Consider the following 23,071-nt stretch of genomic DNA (forward strand, 5'->3'; position numbering starts at 1 on the left):
ATCCCTAAAAGGCGTGAACACACGTGCCCTTTTGACCGGCCCATTTAACCCTCGAACATTCCAGGTGATCAGCCTAGTTGGGGGGCTCATTGCCCCCCTCCGCTGATCAGTCATCCCCCTTTTTTAGGCCCGCCACCAGCTCATGATCCGCGCCTCCACCGGTCCATACCCAGGCAGCCCCCGACCGCATCTGTGTCCCTCAGCCCAAGTCCCTCCCTAGCCAGCAGAACATTCACCCCCCTAGCAACAACACCCTGTAACCCAATCCCTTTCCTAAACCAAACATATGCACACACCCCACTGCGCTTCCGAGAGCTAGCTCACCCAGCTAGCTTGGTGACCCCCATCCCATCCCCGGCGCCAGATAGTCTCTCACCTATTGTTCCCTCCCCACCCTCCCACCCCCCGCTCTTACAAACAAACTCCGACATCAAACAATCCCCACACAATTGCCCAACCGAAAACCACCAAGATCAAAACTAGCACACCTCCATCCCCCAACAGTGCAAATGAAAACCTAAACTCACCCAGCTCTACTGCTGGTTCCTAGCAAAATGAGAAACTTTTTACAAAAACAGAGAAAACAGAAACACGAACATTGCAGCCAAGTTCAAAAGTTCTCAGTCCTTCGTCAGCCCTTTCTTCCTTGCAAAGTCCAACGCGTCCTCAGGCGACTCAAAGTAAAAGTGGTGATCCTCATGCGTGACCCAGAGACGGGCTGGGTATAACAGTCCAAACTTTACCTTTTTCTTGAAAAGGATCGCCCTGATCTGATTGAAGCCTGCCCTCCCCCTGGCCATCTCCACGCTCAGGTCTTGGTAAACCCGCAGGATGCTATTGTCCCACTTACAGCTCCGTGTCTGCTTGGCCCACTGTAGAATACGCTCCTTATCCAAGAACCTGTGGAATCCCACCACCATAGCCTTCGGGATGGTCTCCCATTCGCGGCTTCTTCACAAGTGCTCTGTGAGCCCTATCCAGCTCCAAGGGCCGGGAGAATGCCCCATCCCCCAGCAGCTTCTCAAACATGCCTGTGACGTATGCCCCAGCGTCCGTTCCTTCGGACCCCTCCGGGAGCCTGACAATTCTTAGGTTCTGCTGGCGGGACCTATTCTCTAGGTCCTCCACCTTCTCCAGAAGCTTCTTTTGCTGGTCCCTCAGCATCCCCACCTCCAGCTCCACCGCAGTCTGATGCTCCTCCTGCTCAGCCAGCGCCTTCTCCACCTTCTGGATCGCCCGATCTTGGGCGTCCAATCTGAGCTCCAGCCGCTCAATCGACACTTTCATCGGGTCCAAGCAGTCCCGTTTCTGCGTAGCAAAGCCCTCCTGGATGACTTGCATCAGCTGCTCCATAGACTGCTGGGTCGACAAGCCAGAGGTTCGCCCCTCCGCCATGCTGTCCCCTGTTGCAACTACAGCCCAATTCTTCTTTGCCTTCTTGTTTCTGCCCTTACGAACACTTCTACTCCTTTTCTCCATGTACCGAAGTGGGAATTCAGTAGAGAATTGCTATTAACCTCCATTCTGCAATTCAAGTCCGTTAAAAAATCGAGGGTAAAGGTCCAAAAGTCCGACCAGAGTGGGAGTCACCAAATGTGCGTCTTACTCCTTCATAGCCGCCACCGGAAGTCCCCATGCTTCTTAATTCTTAGCCAGGACATGGTCTACTGCTGCTACATCCACGTCACAGATCAGTATGCAAATAATTGATCTGACAGCTCTGGACTCCAGACTGGTTTTACATATTAAATAATGAGAGTTCCCACCTCTCTCTTTGGCATGACTTATTACAATGAATAACACAATGTACAGCACACAACAGGCTATTTGGCCCAACTACCCTTTGCTGGTGTTTGTGCTCCATACGAGCAATTTCCAATTCTATTTCATCTTGCCCGATCAGCATATCCTTCTCCTTTGTGTGCACAAACAACTTAAGCTTCTACTTAAATGCATCTATGCACAAAGATAGAGAACATCATGTTAATAGATTCACTGAATAAGTGAGGACATTAAGCCTTTGGTGTAGTTTTCCTCATTGATTTGCATGCAATCAAATGTTCTTAAAAGAAACTCTCTTACTCATTTTAGGTATCTGGGGGTGCAGGTTGCCCGGGAGTGGGGGAGGCTTCGCAGGTACAACATCACTAGTTTGGTGGGGAGAGTGAAAGCCGATCTGGCAAGGTGGGACGGCCTTCCTCTGTCATTGGCAGGTCGGGTACAGGCGGTTAAAATGAATGTGTTGCTGCGATTCCTGTTTATTTTTCAATGCCTACCGATTTTCCTGCCAAAGTCTTGTTTCAGGGAGATTGAGGGAAGGATTACCTCATTCATATGGGGAGGAAGGTGGCCAGAGTGAGAAAGGTGCTGCTACAGAGGGGAAGGCAGGCAGAGGGTTTGGGTCTCCCGAACTTGTTGTAATACTACTGGGCGGCGAATGTGGAGAAAGTGCGGAGCTGGGTCAGAGGGGTGGATTCTTAGTGGGTCAGAATGGAGGAGAGTTTGTGCAGGGGGTCGGAGCTGAAGGCACTTGCAACAGCGCCGCTCCCGATAGCTCCGGGGAAATATTCAGGGAGTCCGGTAATAATAGCTTCATTGAAAATCTGGAGGCAGTTTCGCCAACACTTCGGGTTGGGTTTAGGGTCAAGGGAAATGCCGATTCGGGGGAACCACAGATTTGAGCCAGGGAGGTGGGATGGAAGTTTTCGGAAATGGGAAGAGAAGGGGATTAAGACGCTAAAAGATTTGTTTCTTCGGGGTCGGTTTGCAGGATTGAGGGAGCTGGAAGCGAAGTATGGGCTAGAGCAGGGAGAAGAGTTTAGGTACATGCAGGTTCGGGATTTTGCCAGGAAGGAGATACAGAGCTTCCCAGAGGAACCGGCCTCCACTTTGCTGGAGGAGGTGTTGACGACAAGGGGACTGGAGAAGGGGGCAGTGTCAGCGGTGTACGGAGCTATTCTGGAAGAGGATAAGGCACCACTGGAAGGGATCAAAGCAAAGTGGGAGGAAGAGCTGGGAGAGGTTATAGAGGAGGGGGTCTGGTGTGAGGTGCTCCGGAGAGTGAATGCCGCCACCTCTTGTGCGAGGTTGGGGCTGATACAGCTGAAGGTGGTATACAGAGCACACCTCACGAGGACGAGGATGAGCCGATTTTTTGAAGGAGTAGAGGATGTGTGTGAGCATTGCGGGGGGGGGGGGGGCCCGCGAATCACGTTCATATGTTTTGGTCCTGTCCAAAGATAGGGAAGTACTGGAAGGAGGTGTTTAGGGTGATTTCCAAGGTGGTGCGTGTGAAACTGGACCCGGGTCCCCAGGAAGCCATATTCGGGGTGTCGGACCAGCCAGGGTTGGAAACGGGAGCGGAGGCAGATATCATAGCCTTCGCCTCGTTGATCGCCCGAAGGCGGATCCTGCTGGGATGGAGAGCAGCCTCTCCACCCAGTGCCCTGGCGTGGCGGGGGGACCTGTTGGAATACTTGACCCTTGAGAAGGCTAAGTTCGAACTGAGGGGAAGCTCGGAGGGGTACTACAAGTCATGGGCACTATTTATTATGCACTTTAAAGAACTGGATAACATCGAACATTAGTTGGGGGTGGGGGGGGTGGGGTGGGGGGGAGGGGGGTGTAGTTTAAGGGTGACTATGGGTAATCCCTGATTCCTTTTTGTCATTTGTTTATGTAAACATGTGGGCTGAGGTTTGGTGGGCGGATGGGATCGTTGTTATTATGGGGATTGACATATCTTGCTGATTATTAGTTATTGTTGATGGGTGTAAATGTGGGAGAAAATGTGAAAAAGGAGAATAAAAGAAATTTTTAAAAAACATTTTTCAAAGAAACTCTCTTCCTTGCTGTCCCTCTATTTCCTCTCTGACCTGCTGTGATGTTTTTGTTTATTTGCCTCATGCATTACCTGGGCTCTCTACTGTCCCCTGCCTCCACTGAATTGAAGCACAGCCCTCGAATAAATATGATGAGCAGACTTTTAAAGGAACAGCGCATCGCTGTTTGGACTACTTTTAACGTGAAGATTGAACATTCACAGCAGAAGAAAGACCGTATTTAAAGCTAGCTTGTCAGTCATTCGGTAGCTGTTTGAATTTTAATCGGGGCCTAATGGAGAAATTCACTGTATAAATCATGGAAGAAAGTTGCTGGATTTTTTTACGGAGATTCTCTCGTCTGCAGGACTCGAATTCATTGTCACTGAATCAATTAGGATAATGAAAGTGAGGAGGAGGAGGGGGCTGTTGAAAGGGCGCACTGGGAGAAATCTGACGGAAGCCAGGCATGTTTTTTATGAAGAGACTGGGAACTGAGGGCAATGATTGACACTTAAAATCAGCACCAGAATGGCAAAGCATTGAAAGTGCCTCTCCTGAAAATTATGTATTTCTCATGTCAGGCACGATGATCCCTCTGGTGGCTGTTCAGCATTTCCCATAGGCATTTCTCAATAGTTACTTCAATCTGTGTGTCTGAGAGACTTCATGTATTAAACCAATGATTTTATGCTTTTTTGAAACTTTGTGCTGCATTTAACCCACTAACAACTATTGAAATGGTACCTGTTAAAGAGCCAGTAAATTGTTTACTAGATTAGTAAGTAGAAAAGGGGCTTCAAGTTTTGCAACATTTTCTGTTGCTAGCACCCACTTCACATAAATGAGCTGCTGAGCCTATGAGCTGTAGAATACCCTCCCTGTCCTCTCTGTCTCTCTGCTTCTTTTTCCCTGCTTCTTTCTCCTTAAAACCTACCTTTCTGCCAGTGTGAAATGTTGTTTGGCAATCGCTCTTGTGAAACACTTTGGAATATTTAACTATGTTAAGACGCTTATTTTGAAGGTGCTATCTAAATGCAGATTGTTGTTGGAGGGGCAGCACAGTGGTTATCACTGCTGCCTCACAACGCAAGGTTCAATTCTGTCTTTGGGTGTCTGTGTGGAGTTTGCATGTTCTCCCCGTGTCTGTGTGGGCTTCCGTGCTCCAGTTTCCTCCCACAGCCCAAAGATGTGCAGGTTAGGTGGATTGCCCATGCTAAATTGCACTTATTGTCCGATGGTTAGGCGGGGCTATGGGGTTACAGGGATTGGGTGGTGGGGTGCTCTTTCGGAGAGTGGGTGCAGATTTGACGGGCCGAATGGCCTCATTCTGTAGGAATTTATCTATTCCTGCTTGAACTGATGCCTTGTTAACTTGTTTATTGACGACCCCACTGTCGTACTCATTATATCACAAAGTAATCCAATCTCTGTGAAGCTTCAGCTCCTTGCAATTGCCAATTGTAGTGATGTTAACCAGCTTGGGTGTTTAACTTTATCGGATGGCTTGAGATCAGAGATGTTATTGCGTACAGTTCTGGTCACCGCATTATAGGAAGGACGTGGAGGCTTTGGAGCGGGTGCAGAGGAGATTTACCAGGATGTTGCCTGGTATGGAGGGAAAATCTTATGAGGAAAGGCTGATGGACTTGAGGTTGTTTTCGTTGGAGAGAAGAAGGTTAAGAGGAGACTTAATAGAGGCATACAAAATGATCAGGGGGTTAGATAGGGTGGACAGTGAGAGCCTTCTCCCGCGGATGGAAATGGCTGCACGAGGGGACATAGCTTTAAACTGAGGGGTAATAGATATAGGACAGAGGTCAGAGGTAGGTTCTTTACGCAAAGAGTAGTGAGGCCGTGGAATGCCCTACCTGCTACAGTAGTGAACTCGCCAACATTGAGGGCATTTAAAAGTTTATTGGATAAACATAAGGATGATAATGGCATAGTGTAGGTTAGATGGCTTTTGTTTCGGTGCAACATCGTGGGCCGAAGGGCCTGTACTGCGCTGTATCGTTCTATGTTCTATGTAATGTTGGCCACATCCACCAGCACATTGAACATCTATGAACCCTTTTAAATGTCCTCTGATTTAAGTTATCTTTTAGACTGACTGACTTGATCTCATTCGAACCTGGATTCAACTCCATAGGTGGTCCTCAAGTTGCTGCAACCCGAATGGGGTTCTTTTACAAATGGACCAGTTGGCCTACCTGTGCCAATTTAATTGTCTGTGGAATGGGCTTTTTGCAAATTGTGCAACTGATTCCGACCTTGATGCACAATGTCTGTGGGTGAGTCCATGGTGCAGCTTCAAGGTACATCACTTTGTATAGTTTGTGGTTGGAGTGATGTTTGATAGTGTGTTGTTGGAATGTTTAGGAGGTTTCAAATTTCGATGCCTGCCTCACAGCCCATTAGAATATTAACATTCACAAAGTTATGTGGTGCATTTTAACATGTGGGGCTCAGCATACAGAATTTGCATTGTTATTTCCTTCTTTTGGAAATTTCACCGCAGGAGATTATGCATGATATGCCTGTACAATAGATACCAAATGCTTCCATTGTATTTCTATCACGAATGTACCACCCTATCAGCATAAACTGGGGCTGTGTAGAGTTCAGACACTTGCCCAGAAATTGGAGGGTGAATTGTTCAAAAAACTGTGAAACTGATCAGATTTCTGTGTATTCCTCGAATGCTACCCCAAGAGGGAAAATCATTGTATTCAAATATAAATAGAGAGCACAAAGTCCAGATTTGGAGCAGTTTAGCCTTCTCACTGAGCTGCAGTTTATGATTGCTGTGCCTCCTTTTATAAAAATGAATAAGATGCAAGTGTCCTGCCATGTGATTTTCCCGAGAGTTGCTATGTAAATTGTTGAGGGGGTTTAATGATTGTGAGCAAGAGAAAATCTGAAGAGCCTGAGAGCCACGTGTCTGATTGAGTATATCCATTTTGTTAACGGTTTCACAGAATGGTTGCCATGGTACCTCTGTCATCCTTTTCTGGAGGTGTACTCTGGACATAATAGATTTACATGTAGCCTTGGTATCCAGTCTTAGTCGAAAAAGGGAGCAGAAGATTGGGAATCTGCACCAAAGTGTCAGAGTGTGAGAATGCTGCAGCTCCCGGGTCTCTGAGCAGCTAGCTGGACAAGCTGAAGGAAGGAGGTGGGCTGTACAGCAGTAAGTGGGAATGGGATTTTACAGCCCACCTGTAGAAACCCAGTTCCAGATATCTCTTTCATGTTCTCTGATTAATTCTAGTATCTGACCAGACTCACAATGTGTGGGCTGTAAATTCAAATGGAGGGAGCAGGGTTTTAATTATTTTGGATGTTGCATTTTACAGGGCAGAAGGCTGTGTCACTGTACTGATGTTTGCCAGAGTTTTATACTAGCCTCAGCTTGTTACTGCATCAAAACATTGTGTTTCATTTGTGTTCAGCATTTTAACCTGTTTGCATGTCATTGCTCCACCAAAAAAAACAATGTCTCCAGCACAAGTCTAGAACAAGTGTTGGATGGCCTCAATTTTATGGAGGGAGACCAACCAGGTCACACAAGATCACCACAATGTATTGGAGATCTGTTAATTTGGACAGCGTCTTTGTTATGACTTGCTGATATTGAGAATTTCTGCTATTCAAATATTGAATTGGTACTATTTGAAAGTTGCTTCAGAGTTTATTATTTTCATCCTGGGGAGGCTAAAATGAGCCCTTGAATGTTAGGCTTGGAGTGATCTCAAGAGTGGAGTGAGCTTGGGGTGACGGGTCAGGGGTGAGCTCTCAAATGGAATGTGGGTGGGAAGTTGACCCCCGCGTGGTCCTGCTGTAGGCTGTAACAAACACTTCATGTTAAGTTGAATATTCCATTTATTTGGACCTGTGCACTTGGCAGTCTGTCTTTGCATTGCTCTTAGTAACATGAGCTTGCATTATCTGCTGAAGGATTTTTGAGTAATCCGTTTAGCATCTTGCGCCAAAGCAGTGTGAGAGTGGATTGGCACCAGCCACAAGAATATTCTCCAGTGTGTTTCTCTCACAGCATAGTGATCAATGTGTACCAGTTCTGTACAGACCAATTAGAGCCAAGCGAATACTCAGTAAACATTTTGTGGGAGGTGGGTTAGGGAGATTGTGAAGAAAGACAATGATTCTCATTTCCCCGTCACACCAGCCTGTTGTCCACAGTTGCTGGTTGTGAACTGGATTTGGGAGTGGGAGGAGAGGCAGAGTGAAATAAAAGAAGGTTTGTTGCTTGGTGAGTTGTCAGCAAAGCTGGTGTCGAGCTCAATATGATCAGCTATTGGAAATGGTTTGTTTTTTGAATCAACTTTACTGAACAATGTAACATTTAAATGTTTGTATTTATTGTAAGTATATTTTTCCTCCTCCTTCAGTCTACGCTGGGTCATTTCTCATCCTCAGATTTCTCCATTCCCCTCAAGCAGGTCATTACTGTAGTTGGCACATGGCTGAAATCCAGAGGGTATTTCCTCACTGCTGAGCCTAATATTTAAATTTGTAGAAGATCAGGACCCACCGTGTGACATGTATATAGGCCTAGTATTGACAAATCTGAAAGCACTGGGCAGTTCAGTTGTGCTCTTCTGATTGGTTAGATTCTGTTTGGACAACATCATGAGTACAGAGGTGTGGACATACCTACTAGAGGCCAAAGATGAGGCAATAAGTAGGTTCAGCACTGAAATGAGAGGGCCAGCTGCAAGCTGCTTTGGTACACTTGTAGCAATGGTTGCACCTTTCACAATCACAGGAAGTTCACAACCCCAAAGAGAGCAGTGATTTAACTCTAAACCAAACAGGAGCATTGAGAGGGCCGTAGTGATGTAGTGATCTTTGTAGTGTGCATGTACATAAGGGGTTAATGTGTAATCAGTAGCACCACATGATCACTAGAGGGCCGGACCAACAGGGATATGAAAGGCAGCTACATTAGGTCTCTCTCTCTCTTGGGTGCACTGTGACCAAAGCAATAGCAGACTAGTTTAGATGGCTAGAGGAGTTACGTATAGTTACCATAGTTAGATCTTGTTAACCTTATCACTAGTATCAAAGTTAAAGTAAAGAACTCATGTAAATATTGTTGTAGTTACTCAATAAACCTTTTGTTACGACTGGACGAGTTCGAATCTTCTTCATCGAGATTCTGAATACCTCATCACTAACCAAGGATTGAGTAGCACATGTTACCTACCACACAGGTAACAAAACATTCCCTACCAACCCATTACAGTTTTGGCCTCGCCATCCAGTGGAGATTCCAGACAAAGTGTCAGGCATTTCTTCAAAGAAGGAGACAGACTGGTCACATGAGCTGATCAATGGCAAATTTTAGGAGGAACTTCTTCACCCAAAGGGTTGTGAATCTATGGAATTCCTTGCCCAGTGAAGCAGTAGAGGCTCCTTCATTAAACGGTTTTAAGATAAAGATAGACAGTTTTTTGAAGAATAAAGGGATTAAGGGTTATGGTGTTCAGGCCAGAAAGTGGAGCTGAGTCCACAAACGATCAGCCATGATCTAATTGAAGGGTGGAGCAGGCTCAAGGGGCCAGATGGCCTACTCCTGCTTCTAGTTCTTATGTTCTAAATGGAATTCAATCCGGATAAGTGTGAGGTGATGTGCTTGAGCATGACAAACAAGGCAAGGGAATACATAATAAACGGCAGGACCTTGGGAAGCACCAAGGATCAGAGAGACCTTGCTGCACATGCACACCGGTCCCTTAAGGTTGCAGAGCAGGTTGACACAGTGGTTAGGAAGGCATATGGTATACTTGCCTTTCTTAGCCAAGGCCTAGAGCTTAAGAGCAGATGGTTATGCTGGAACTGTGTAAAATATTGGTTAGGCCACAGCTAGAGTATTGTGTGCAGTTCTGGAATCCACATTATAGGAGGGATGTGATAGCACTGGGAAGGGGGCAGAGGAGATTTACCAGGATGTTGCCTGGGCTGGAGAGTCAGTTATGAAGAGAGATTGGATGGACTTGGATTGATTTCTTTGGAGCAGAGGAGACTGAGGGGGGACATGATTGAGATATATAACGTTATGAAGGGCATAAGAAGAAACGTTTCCCCTTGGTGGAGGGATCAATGATGGGGCATAGATTTACGGTAAAGGGCAGGAGGCTTAGAGGGGATGTGAGGAAAAACGTTTTTACCCAGAGGGTGGCGTGAGTGTGGAACTCGCTGCCTGAAAGGGTGGTGGAGGCAGAGACCCTCATAACATTCAAAAAGGATTTAGATGTGCACTTGCGATCCCAAGGCATACAAGGCTATGGGCCGAGTGCTGGGAAATGGGATTTGAATAGTTAGGTGGTTGTTTTTGATTGGCGCAGACACGATGGGCCAAGGGGTCTTTTCTGCGCTGTAGACCTCTATGATTCATGACTGTGACTCTAAGATTGTGGCAAGATTCCTCGAATAGCCACGTGTTGGGTATATTTTGCATTCTGCAACATGAAGGTCTAAAGCTAATATTTGTTTTTGCAGTCGGGCGAGACACCAACCACACCAAAATACTCAAAGGACTGTAAGGAAAGCTTCTTTCCGTCAACACCAAACACAGTTACCACAACTGCTCTGACTTCGACTACACCCAGTACAGTGGTGCCTGAAAACCCCAGGCCAAGTGACTTGCAGTCTAAAACCAAGTTAAGCCACTCTGCCCAGGAGGATCTGCAAGGTGCCGAGGTTACACCAATGTTAACACCAAGAGACATCGAACCCCAAACTGCTGGTCCAACAGAGACACTGTCCAGCTTGTCGTATCTCACTCAAGGTAAACTTTAATGATGCTTAAAATGATAACTTGCATGTATACACTCCCAGTCTTAATATGGAAAACATTCCCAAGCGCTTAAGGGAAGTATGGAGAATGCAACAGTAATGAGATGGTTTCAAAAACAAATATATTTTCATTCCATGGTAAGCTTGATTAAAAAAGCCTCTGGTTTACAGGTAGGTTGGTGAGGATGAGGTGGCAGAGGCATTCATTCAGAGAATTACAGGCAACAGACCTCCTGGAGAACACGGTAGCACAGTTGCTTCACAGCTCCAGGGTCCCAGGTTCGATTCCCGGCTTGGGTCACTGTCTGTGCGGAGTCTGCATGTTCTCCCCATGGCTGCGTGGGTTTCGTCCGGGTGCTCCGGTTTCCTCCCACAGTCCAAACGTGCAGATTAGGTGGATTGGCCATTCTAAATTGCCCTTAGTGTCCAAAAAAAAAAAGGTCATGTGGGGTTACTGGGTAATGGGGATAGGTTGGAAGTGTGAGCTTAAATGGGGTGCTCTTTCCAAGGGCCGGTGCAGACTCTATGGGCTGAATGGCCTCTTTCTGCACTGTAAATTCTAATTCTATGGAGAGTCACTTTAGTTCTTCTCAAACTGGGCCTTTAACTTAAAGGTTCACATTCAGGTCTATTCCTTTCCTGAGACAGGAGTTTCTCGGGATAGTGTCCTACGTCCAACCATTTTCAGCTGTTTCATCAATGACCTTCCCTCCATCATAAGGTCAGAAGTAGGGATGTCCTCTGATGATTGCATAATGTTCACCATTCACATCTCCTCCAATATTGAAGCAGTCTGTGTCCAAAAGCAGCAAGACCTGGACAACATGGCTTGGGCTGCTAAAAGGCAAACAATATTTGTGCCACACAAATGCCAGGCAAAGACCATCTCCAACAAAAGAGAATCTAAACATCTCCCCTTGATATTCAGTAGTATTACCATCGCTGAATCCCCCCACTATCAACATCCTGGGGGTTACCACTGACCAAAAACTGAACTGGACTAGCCATATAAATATTGTGGTTACAAGAGCAGACCAGAGTCTCGCAGAGTCTCTGCAGTGTGTAACTTGCCTCCTGACTCCCCAGAGCCTGGCCACTATCTACAAGGCACAAGTCAGAAGTTGATGGAATACTCTCCACTTGGCTGGCTGAGTGCAGCTCCAACTCTCAAGAAGCTCAACACCATACAAGACAAGCAACCTGCTTGATTGGCACCCCATCCAACACCTTCGACATTCACTCCCTCCACCGTCAATGCACAGAGGCAATGTGTACCATCTCCAAGATACATTCCAGCAACTCTCCAAGTCTCCTTCCGAACCCATTACCACTACCACCAAGAAGGACAAGGGCAGCAGATACATGAGAACACCACCACCTGCAAATTCCCTTCCAAGCCACTCACCATCCTGACCAGGAAATATATCGTTGTTCCTTCACTGTTGCTGAGTCAGTGTCTTGAACTCCCTCCCTAACTGCATTGTGGGTTCCTACACCACATGGTCTGCAATGGTTCAAGAAGGTGGCTCACCACCTTTTCAAAGGCAATTAGGGATGGATGATGATTACATCCGCAAAGAGATTAAAAAATGAAGTTCCTCACTTTTAAGCTGCACCTTTTATTCTTGAATATGAAAATATGTTCAACTTTTAATAATTTCCCTTTGTAACTTTGAAAACCTTTGTTCGGTAACATCAAAGTCATCCTTTTCCAGTGACCAAAATCCGCTTGTGTCATTTTTCCTTATAGCTTCAATTGCTGACACCCAACCTGAGTTACTACAGTTAATCTCCAACCCCATTTTTGTGTATTGTCCGCACATAACCATGGCTCTTGGGCATGGTCTGTTGAGGGCAGGAACCTTATCCCACACCACCAACTCGTTTGTAAATGCTCACCAGGGCCGATCCTGTCCTTTTTATTAGGAGTAGGATATTTCCCAATTCTTTATCCCACTCATTCTCTTGTTTGTTGCCATGGACCAATCTTCCTCAGCACCTACCACTATTACCGTGTAGCCTGTGGCCAGCATTGCATGAGATCAGCCCAACACGGTGAGCTGCCAAGCCACATGTCTAGGTGCAACCTTTGGCCCCAGCTCTGCTCCTCTCCCTGGCTTAACTATGACCAGGTGTGTGTGTTCATTGGAATAACAGAACTGAGCCTTTGCCCCGCTGTTTCATTGCACAGCATGTTGCTACAGCAAACGTACTGTTTTGGGACTGTTCTGTGCTGCAGTTAGGCAGAGGTTGTGTTTATTGCTAACTGGCAGCGAGAGCTGGGTGAATGCTTTAGTTTCACTCAGTGTTCCAGTAAGGGCTGGAAACAATTTCTGAAAATGATTTGTCACTTGGCAGCAAACAGGGTTGAAAAAAAATGTTTTTAGGAACTTTACGTTCCATTTATAAATACTGTGCAGAAAAAAAGTCTTTGTTTTCAAAATCGGTTGCACATTGGGTAGGGGAAGAGGGAAAGGGGCGGTAAAGGGTTAGAATAATGAAGCAGCAGGAAATTGAGCTGGGTTTGTTCAAAATTAGGTTTCTTGGGTCCATTCTAATTACAGTGCCATGGAATATTCCAAAACAAAGTTATTCAGCCCATCAAGTCTTATCAGTGTTCTTCTCCACATGAACTAGTTCTCACTCTCCTTTTTGTTTCCTATTTCCTTTACTGTTCCTCTTTTTAAAAAAAAAATATATTTATTAAAGTTTTTAACACAATTTTTCTCCCTTACAAACAATTAACCCCCCCCCGTAACAAAAAAAAAAGAAACAAGAAATCGCGCGGAGCAAGATATATACATGACAAAATAGTATATTTACATAGCTTGTACACTGGCTCTCTCCCGTACGTGCCAGTTTCCCCGACTCTTCATGTTACCTCTTGCTCATCTACCCTCCCAGGCAGCTCCCCCCCCCCCTCCCTGGACGTCGTCTCTCTCCCCCCCCCCCCCGGTTGCTGCTGCTGCTGACCGACCTTCCTCTAACGCTCCGCGAGATAGTCTAGGAACGGTTGCCACCACCTGTAGAACCCCTCCGCAGACCCTCTCAAGGCGAACTTGATCCTCTCCAACTTTATGAACCCAGCCATATCGTTTATCCAGGCCTCCACGCTGGGGGGCTTCGCCTCCTTCCACATTAGCAAGGTCCTTCGCCGGGCTACTAGGGACGCAAAGGCCAGAATACCGGCCTCTTTCGCCTCCTGCACTCCCGGTTCGTCCACTACTCCGAATATTGCTAGCCCCCAGCTTGGCTTGACCCGGACTTTCACCACCTGAGATATTGCTCCCGCCACTCCTCTCCAGAACCCCTCCAGTGCCAGGCATGACCAAAATATATGGACATGGTTCGCCGGGCTCCCTGAGCATCTTCCACATCTGTCCTCTACCCCAAAGAACCTGCTCAACCTCGCCCCCGTCAAGTGAGCTCTGTGAACCACCTTAAATTGTATCAGGCTGAGCCTGGCACACGAGGAGGAGGAATTAACCCTACCCAGGGCATCAGCCCACAGACCTTCCTCGATCTCCTCCCCAAGCTCCTCCTCCCATTTACCCTTCAACTCTTCTACCAGCGCTTCCCCCTCTTCTTTCATCTCCTGGTGTATTGCCGACACCTTGCCCTCCCCGACCCATGCACCCGAGATCACCCTGTCTTGAATTTCTTGTGCCGGGAGCAACGGGAATTCCCTGACCTGTCGCCTCACAAAAGCCCTCACCTGCATATATCTAAAGGCATTTCCCGGGGGTAACTCAAACTTCTCCTCCAGTGACCCTAGGCTCGCAAACGTTCCGTCAATGAACAGGTTCCCCCATTCTTCTGATCCCCACCCGATGCCAGCTCTGGAACCCCCCGTCCATCTTCCCCGGGACAAACCGGAGGTAGGGTCCCCTCCTCTCTTGCCTCATTAAAGGTCCTCACTAGTAGCGGGGCCAGCAAGTCTACGTACTTCCTGTAGAACTCCACCGGGAACTTGTCCGGTCCCGGGGCCTTCCCCGCCTGCATGCTCCCCAAACCCTTGCTCAGATCCTCCAACCCAATTGGTGCTCCCAAACCAGCCACCTCTTGCTCCTCCACCCTCGGGAATCTCAGCTGATCTAGGAATCGTCTCATCCCCTCTTCCCCCGCTGGGGGCTGAGATCTGTACAGCTCTTCATAGAAGGCCTTAAATACCTCGTTTATTTTCGTCACACTCCGAAACGTGGCTTCCCTTCCATCTTTGACTCCCCCTATTTCCCTCGCTGCCATCCTTTTACGGAGCTGGTGTGCCAGCATCCGACTAGCCTTTTCCCCATACTCATAGGTCGCCCCCTGCGCTTTCCTCCACTGTGTCTCCGCCTTCCCTGTGGTCAACAGGTCAAACTCCGTCTGGAGCCGTCGTCTTTCCCCAAGCAGTCTTTCCTCCAGAGCCTTTGCGTATCTCCTGTCCACTCTCAAAATCACCCCCACTAACCTCTCCCTTTCCATGCCCTCTGTCTTCTCCCTATGCGCCCTAATGGAGATTAGCTCTCCCCGACCACCGCCTTCAGCGCCTCCCATACCACCCCTACCCGCACCTCCCCGTTGTCGTTGGCCTCCAAGTACCTTTCGATACACCCCCTCACCTTCCCACACACCACCTCGTCTGCCAGCAGTCCCACATCCAGCCGCCACAGCGGGCATTGGTCCCTCTCCTCTCCCAGCTCCAGTTCCACCCAGTGCGGGGCATGGTCCGAAACGGCTATGGCCGAATACTCTGACCCCTCCACCCTCGGGATGAGCGCCCTGCCCAGAACAAAAAAATCTATCCGGGAGTAGGCTTTGTGTACATGGGAAAAGAAAGAAAATTCCCTGGCCTGCGGCCTTGCAAACCGCCATGGGTCCACTCCCCCCATCTGATCCATAAACCCCCTAAGTACCTTGGCCGCCACCGGCCTCTTTCCAGTCCTTGATTTGGAGCGGTCCAGTGCTGGATCCAACACTGTATTGAAGTCCCCTCCCATTATCAGGCCTCCTTTCTCCAGGTCCGGAATGTGCCCCAACATGCGCTTCATGAATCCTGCATCATCCCAGTTCGGGGCGTATACGTTTACCAACACCACCCACGTCCCTTGCAGCCTACCACTCACCATCACATATCGTCCTCCATTGTCCACCTCAATAGTCTTGGCCTCAAATGACACCCGCTTTCCCACTAATATTGCCACCCCTCTATTCTTCGCGTCCAGTCCCGAGTGGAATACCAGTCCTACCCGTCCCTTTCTTAACCTGACCTGGTCCGCCACCTTCAGGTGAGTCTCTTGGAGCATGGCCACGTCCGCCTTCAGTCCCTTTAAGTGCGCAAACACTCGAGCCCCCTTCACCGGCCCATTCAGCCCCCTCAAGTTCGACGTTATCAGCCGGATTGGAGGGGCTCCCCCCCCCCCCCGGCCGACTAGCCATCTCCTTTTCTGGGCCAGTCCCGTGCCCACGCCTCCCTCACCCTCCAGTCCCCCAGACGGGGGACCCCTGTCCCGACCACCTCTTCTATGTCCTTTCGGCCAGTGCAGCAGCAACCCTTTCCCCCCCCCCCCCCCCCCTTCCCTCCCCCCCGCTAGACCCCTGTCTAGCTTTTTTGCTCCCCCCATGTCACTCCCGTAAGTCAGCTGACACCTGCTGACCCCGGCTACCCCTGCTATCCCATTGACCTCCCCATGTGGGAGTTCCCCCTCCCACCTTTCTTCCATCGCGCGGGAAAAACAAAAAAACCCGCGTTTTCCAAAGCCCGCTCCGCCCCCTCTGGCGCAGCTCCTGTCGTGGCCTTGTCTCTCTCCCCCAGCCCATGTAACATTTCCTTTTTTAAAAAATATTTTATTTAAAATTTTTGGTCAACCAACACAGTACATTGTGCATCCTTTACACAATATTATAACAATACAGATAACAATGACCTATTTTATAAACAGAAAATGAATAAATAATAAATAACAAAAATGAAAACTAACCCTAATTGGCAACTGCCTTATCACAAGTAACACTCTCCAAAAATATAATTTAACAGTCCAATATATAATTATCTGTAGCAACGACCTATACATACTATACAGTATATATTAACAACCCTGAGAGTCCTTCTGGTTCCTCCTCTCCCCCCCCCCCCCCCCCCCCCCCCCCCCCCCGATCCTGGGCTGCTGCTGCCTTCTTTTTTCCATTCCATCTATCTTTCTGCGAGGCATTCGACGAACGGTTGCCACCGCCTGGTGAACCCTTGAGCCGACCCCCTTAGAACGAACTTAATCCGCTCTAGCTTTATAAACCCTGCCATGTCATTTATCCAGGTCTCCACCCCCGGGGGCTTGGCTTCTTTCCACATTAGCAATATCCTGCGCCGGGCTACTAGGGACGCAAAGGCCAAAACATCGGCCTCTCTCGCCTCCTGCACTCATGTAACATTTCCTGCGCGTGATTGTGATTGACCCCCTAAATACAACAACCATCACACAATCAAACCTCAAATATCCCCCCCACCCTCCCAAACTCTCAGTTAGAGTTCAACTTTTCGGTTTGTATAAATGTCCACGCCTCTTTAGGCATTTCAAAGTAATAGTGTTGGCCCTTGTATGTGACCCACAGTCGCACTGACTGCAGCATTCCGAATTTCACTCCTTTCCGGTGCAACGCCGCTTTGGCCCGGTTGAAACCTGCTCTCCACTTTGCAACCTCCGTGCTCCAGTCCGGGTATATTCGGATCTCTGCATTGTCCCACTTACTGCTCCGCTCCTTCTTGGCCCATTTCAGAACCCACTCTCTGTCCGTGAACCGGTGGAACCTCACCACCATCGCCCTTGGCGGCTCATTTGTCCGGGGCCTCCTCGCCAGCACCCGGTGTGCCCCGTCCAACTCCAGCGGCCTCGAAGGGGCCTCCTTGCCCATCATCGCCCCGAGCATCGTGCTCGCGTATGCACCGGCATCGGCCCCCTCCACTCCTTCAGGGAGACCCAGGATCCGCAGATTCTTTCTCCTCGACCTGTTCTCCAGGTCTTCGAGTCTTCCCGCCCACCTCCTGTGTAGCGCCTCGTTCTGCTCCACTCTCACCACCAGGCCTGAGATCTCGTGCTCGTTCTGACCAACTCTTTTTTGTATCTCCTGGATCTGAACCTCGTGGGCCTTCTGGGTGATCCCTAGCCCTTTGATTGCCGAAAGCATAGGCGCCAGCATTTCCTTACGCATCTCCTCGCGCTGCTCCTCGAAGCAGTGCTTAATAAACTCCTGCAGCTCCGCTTTGTCTCTGGCCGCCGCCATTTTGTCTTTTTTCCCCGGTTTTTCCCATTGCTCCAACTCCCGCAGCTCCACTTTGTCCCTGGCCGCCGCCATTTTGTCTTTTTTCCCCGGTTTTTCCCGTTGCTCCAATGCCACTTTTGTGGCCGTTACACTTCGAGTCCGTTTCATAAAAGTTGGAGGGGGACCTCCCTCTAACCTTCCCCACGGGTTAGTGTCGAAAAATGTTCCGTTGGGGCCCTTCTAGCGAGCCCGAAAGTCCGTGGTAGCGGGAGCTGCCGAATCGTGCGGCTCAACTCCGCATAGCCGCACCCGGAAGCCTGTTCCTCTTTTTAAAGCAATTTGATGTCCTTTTAAAAGTCTTCATGGTCCCTACTGCGACTGGGAATTCTACATTCCAGCCACATTCTGTGTAAAGATTTACTTTGCCCTTCAATTAAGAAAATTACAATGATAATTTTATGCTACTTGTTATGGTCTAATTTGACCTAATTTGATCACGCGGTTAAAGATCCCAAGACCTGCATGTGAGGTATTTACGACAATGGGCTCAGAACAGCAACAAATCCTTTTATGAGAAAATGTTTTCATTATTGGGGTGTTTCACTCATCTGTAGAGATTCTTAAAAATTGATGCCAGCAAATATTTTATATATATTTACATATACATAGACCTAAAATAAGATGGGAGAGTTGGTGTAGTTTTGATATGTTGTTGTACTATGTCCATATTGCCAAAGCATGTTAGACACCTTGTGGTGATAAGGGGAACAAGCAGCATCTTCTGTTCAGAGACTAGGGTTTTATTAACTACATAAGCTTCATAATGCCCTCTCAGAGTGGAGTCTGATGATTGAGCTTCGGAAAGCTGTCTTGATTGAGTATCTGACAAGCAGCCAAGTTCCTTAAATTAAGTATTGATTTTATAATCTATTACTCACTTCTCATACTAACACAAGATATATGTATGAGTAATAAGCATCAGCATTCCCCAAAAGTACCTTTTTGGCTGCCTCAAAGGTTCAGTGGTTCGGTTTTTCACTTCAATGTGCTGACCTACTAAATTTACAAATACACTTGCACATTGACCACAGTGAGCACATTTATGGAGCATCTTTCACAGCATCAGGGTGTACCAAAGTAATTCACAGCCAATGAAGTACTACTGACATATAGTCACTGTTGCAATGCAGCAAACTCCCTGCTCTTCTTGTCATGAGATCTTTCACAGCCGTCTGAAAGAACAAATGGGCCTCAGTTTAACATTTCATCTGAAAGACACACCTCTGACAGTACAGAATTCCCTCAGTATTGCTCTGGAGTGTCAGCCTTGATTCTAGTGCTGAAGCATGGCTGACGACTAAAAGTATGACAAAAAAAGTTGATTTGAAAAGTTCTCCATATTCTCCTTGGGATTGCAGTGTCTTTGTGACTATCCCCCTCCCCCACCACAATCATCCGGAGGACAAATTGCTTTTGACGTACAGTTACAGTTATGTATGTAAATGCTGCAACAAATTGCACACAACCAGGCTCCATAAACATGCCTGATGAATTCTTCTGTTGTTACGACACCCTGGGCTGGAGTGTGGAAAATCCAGCCCCACGTGCCCTGGGTTCGCAACATAAATGAATTAACCAATAATTCTTATAAAAATATCCAACATCTTTGCCCTTGGCTGCCCAATGATTACAGTCTCAAGGTTTGTAAGTTTAAACACAATTACTGTTTATTTTTGACAAGAACTATAATAAGATATGCAGTAAATACAACTGGTTATCATTCAACTTATGACTCTCGCTTTAACTGCCCCCACACCCTACTCACACACATAAGATGTAAAAACATAGAGGGGAAGGGTGAAAAATGATAAGGATGAAAGTCAAAAGATAAGGGACGGGATTCTCCTTTCTGGGCACTAAGTCCCCACGCCGGCGGGAAAACCGACGGGAACCACCGCGTGTCTTCTCCGCGCCAGCCATGGAGGACCCCTACAGGGGCCGGCGCGGAAGGAAGGAGTGCCCCCATGGCACAGGCCCGCCTGCAGATCGGTGGGCCCCGTTCGCAGGCCAGGCCACTGAGGCCCCCCCCCCCCCCCCACAAGGGTCGGATCCCCCCGTGCCCCCCCCCCCCCAAGGACCGCACCAGCCGACTTACCTGCCAGGTCCCGCCGTGTGGGACCATATCTAATCCACGCCGGCGAGACTGGCCAAAAACGGACGGCCGCTCGGCCCATCGGGGCCCGGAGAATTGCCGGGGGAGGGGGATCTGCCAACGGCCCCCGACCGGCATGGCGTGAACCGCACCCCCGCCCGAAAACCGGCGCTGGAGAATGCGGCAGCCAGCGGCGGGGCGGGATTTGCGCCACCAGCCGGGGATTCTCCGGGACTGAGGGAGTGCTGCATTGTCTGAGGTGCTGAGTTTTCAGATGAAATGTTAAATTGAGACCCCCTCCCTCTATCAAAAATCCTGCTCTATAAAAGAGTGCATGCTCAGTGTCCTAGCCAAGATTATATCCACAACCAACATCGCTCAAACAGATGATCTGATCATTATTATGTTGCTGTGGAATCTTGCTACTGCTATTCCTGCACTTCAACAGCACGTTGGGGTGACATGAGGTTGTGAAAAATTGGATTAAAAGTTTTTCCTTTCATAATATAGGAATATTTTGTGCTTTTCCATTTATATCCCACCAGTACCCCACGGATGTTGTTACAGTATGTGTTAAAAGATGTAACATTTTCATCTCAGTGCAGGGTGGCACAGTGGTTAGCACTGCTGCCTCACAGCTCCAGGGTCCCAGGTTTAATTCCAGCTTCAGGTGACTGTCTGTGTAAAGTTTGCACTTTCTCATCGTGTCTGCATGGGTTTCCTCCGGATGCTCCGGTTTCCTCCCACAGTCCAAAGATGTGCAGGTTAAGTGGATTGGCCATGCTAAATAGCTCCTGAGTGTCCAAAAATTAGGTTGGAATTACTGGGTTACTGGGATAGGGTGGAGGTGTGGGCTTAAGTGGGGTGCTCTTTCCAAGGGCTGGTGCAGACTCGATGGGCTGAATGGCCTCCTTCTGCACTGTAAATTCTATGATTTAAAAGTGGTATTTGTCCGATATGTTTGTTTGAATCCTATTGCAGAGGAATTATTTTGAAGTGAAAAATCTACCAAATTTAATGTTTCCAACCCCTTGCCATGTTCTGCAGAAAAGATTATGAGCTGTTTAACAGTACGTGGTGACGTACTGTGGTGGGAACAGTTTGAGGAGCTGAATTGGATGTAAAAGAAGAAATATGTTGTTACTATATTAATGTGTGAAGGAGTTGGTATATTGATGCCATTATCTGAAATAAGCCTGTGTGATAACATTAGATGAGTTTAATGGAAGAGATTGGGAAATAATGAACTGCAGTCAGTTGGGTCTGTTGTATGCACCATACTTTTCAGATGATGATTCAGATGAGCCTCTGGAAGGACTGAGCTATCGGCACCAGGAGACTCACCTGTGCCACCAGATGAAAATGGCAACTGTCGCTTCATCCCACGATTCCTCTCATTGGCAAGAAGAAGGCACTTACACTCAGCAAGATGAGGGCACCCATCCTGCACACTGCTCCGGTCACAGTGAGTATATCTCAGCAGCAGGTTACTGTAGATGAGTAGCTTAAATACCAAGCATGGTTCCGTGTGCTGGGCACAAAATGCTGGCTGCCAAAGGGAGGCAACATCGGCAAAGCCAAGCTGAGCCATTCTATGCCAAGCCTCTCCAACCTCCTGCCACTGCTGTACCTCACACAAGCAATGGTAATCAATAGCTCTCAGATGATTTCTCAAATTGAAAGGGAACATAGTAAGTTCATCAGCATAAGAATTGTAATACATAGAAACATACATAGAAAATAGAAGCAGGATGAGCCATTCAGCCCTTTCAGCCTGCTCCACCGTGCATTATGATCTTAGCTGATCACCAAGTTCAATACCCTAATCCTGCCTTCCCACCATATCCCTTGATCCCTTTAGCCCCAAGAGCTATATCTAACTCCTTCTTAAAATTACACAACATATTGGCCTCAACTACTTTTACTGTGGTAGTGAATTCCACAGATTCACCATTCTCTGGGTGAAGGGATTTCTCCTCACCTCAGTCATAGAACATAGAACAATACAGCGCAGTACAGGCCCTTCGGCCCACGATGTTGCACCGAAACAAAAGCCATCTAACCTACACTTTGCCATTATCATCCATATGTTTATCCAATAAACTTTTAAATGCCCTCAATGTTGGCGAGTTCACTACTGTAGCAGGTAGAGCATTCCACGGCCTCACTACTCTTTGCGTAAAGAACCTACCTCTGACCTCTGTCCTATATCTATTACCCCTCAGTTTAAAGTTATGCCCCCTCGTGCCAGCCATATCCATCCGCGGGAGAAGGCTCTCACTGTCCACCCTATCCAACCCCCTGATCATTTTGTATGCCTCTATTAAGTCTCCTCTTAACCTTCTTCTCTCCAACGAAAACAACCTCAAGTCCATCAGCCTTTCCTCATAAGATTTTCCCTCCATACCAGGCAACATCCTGGTAAATCTCCTCTGCACCCGCTCCAAAGCCTCCACGTCCTTCCTATAATGCGGTGACCAGAACTGTACGCAATACTCCAAATGCGGCCGTACCAGAGTTCTGTACAGCTGCAACATGACCTCCCGACTCCGGAACTCAATCCCTCTACCAATAAAGGCCAACACTCCATAGGCCTTCTTCACAACCCTATCAACCTGGGTCCTAAAAGGTTTACTCCTTATCCTCAAACTATGAGCCCTAGTTCTGGACTCCCCCACCATCGGGAACCTTCTTTCTGAATCAACCCTGTCTAATCCTGTTAGAATTTTATAGGTTGACACTCCCTGGGGCGGCACAGTGGCACAGTGTTTAGCACTGCTGCCTCAACGGTGCTGAGGACCTGGGTTTGATACCGGGTCACTGTCAGTGTGGAGTTTGCACATTCTCTCACTCATCTAAACTCCAATGAATATAATCCTAACGGACTTTGTCTCTCAAATTACGGTCCCGCCGTCCAAGGAATCAGCCTGGTAAACCTTCACTGCACCCTCTCCATAGCAAGATCAGATAAAGACAACAAAACCTATATCGATATTATAACCCTCAAGGAGATCACAAGATCAGGACAATTTGATTCCAG

At 47.9% G+C, this 23,071-nt stretch overlaps 1 protein-coding gene across 5 annotated transcripts in view; it reads left to right on the forward strand.

The window, feature by feature from the left end:
- Nucleotides 1-23,071, forward strand: part of cabin1 (calcineurin binding protein 1) — an 807,975-nt gene that overhangs the window by 734,132 nt on the left and 50,772 nt on the right. For 4 of the 5 annotated variants that reach the window (XM_072499122.1, XM_072499102.1, XM_072499132.1 and 1 more), the window contains exons 33-34: nt 10,347-10,635; nt 21,320-21,496. In XM_072499122.1, the coding sequence (XP_072355223.1) occupies nt 10,347-10,635; nt 21,320-21,496 (466 nt within the window). The remainder of the gene's footprint in view (nt 1-10,346; nt 10,636-21,319; nt 21,497-23,071) is intronic. The other variant, XM_072499139.1, reaches the window with a different exon arrangement.

This window comes from Scyliorhinus torazame, chromosome 1, assembly GCF_047496885.1.
Source record: "Scyliorhinus torazame isolate Kashiwa2021f chromosome 1, sScyTor2.1, whole genome shotgun sequence".
Classification (NCBI taxonomy): domain Eukaryota; kingdom Metazoa; phylum Chordata; class Chondrichthyes; order Carcharhiniformes; family Scyliorhinidae; genus Scyliorhinus; species Scyliorhinus torazame.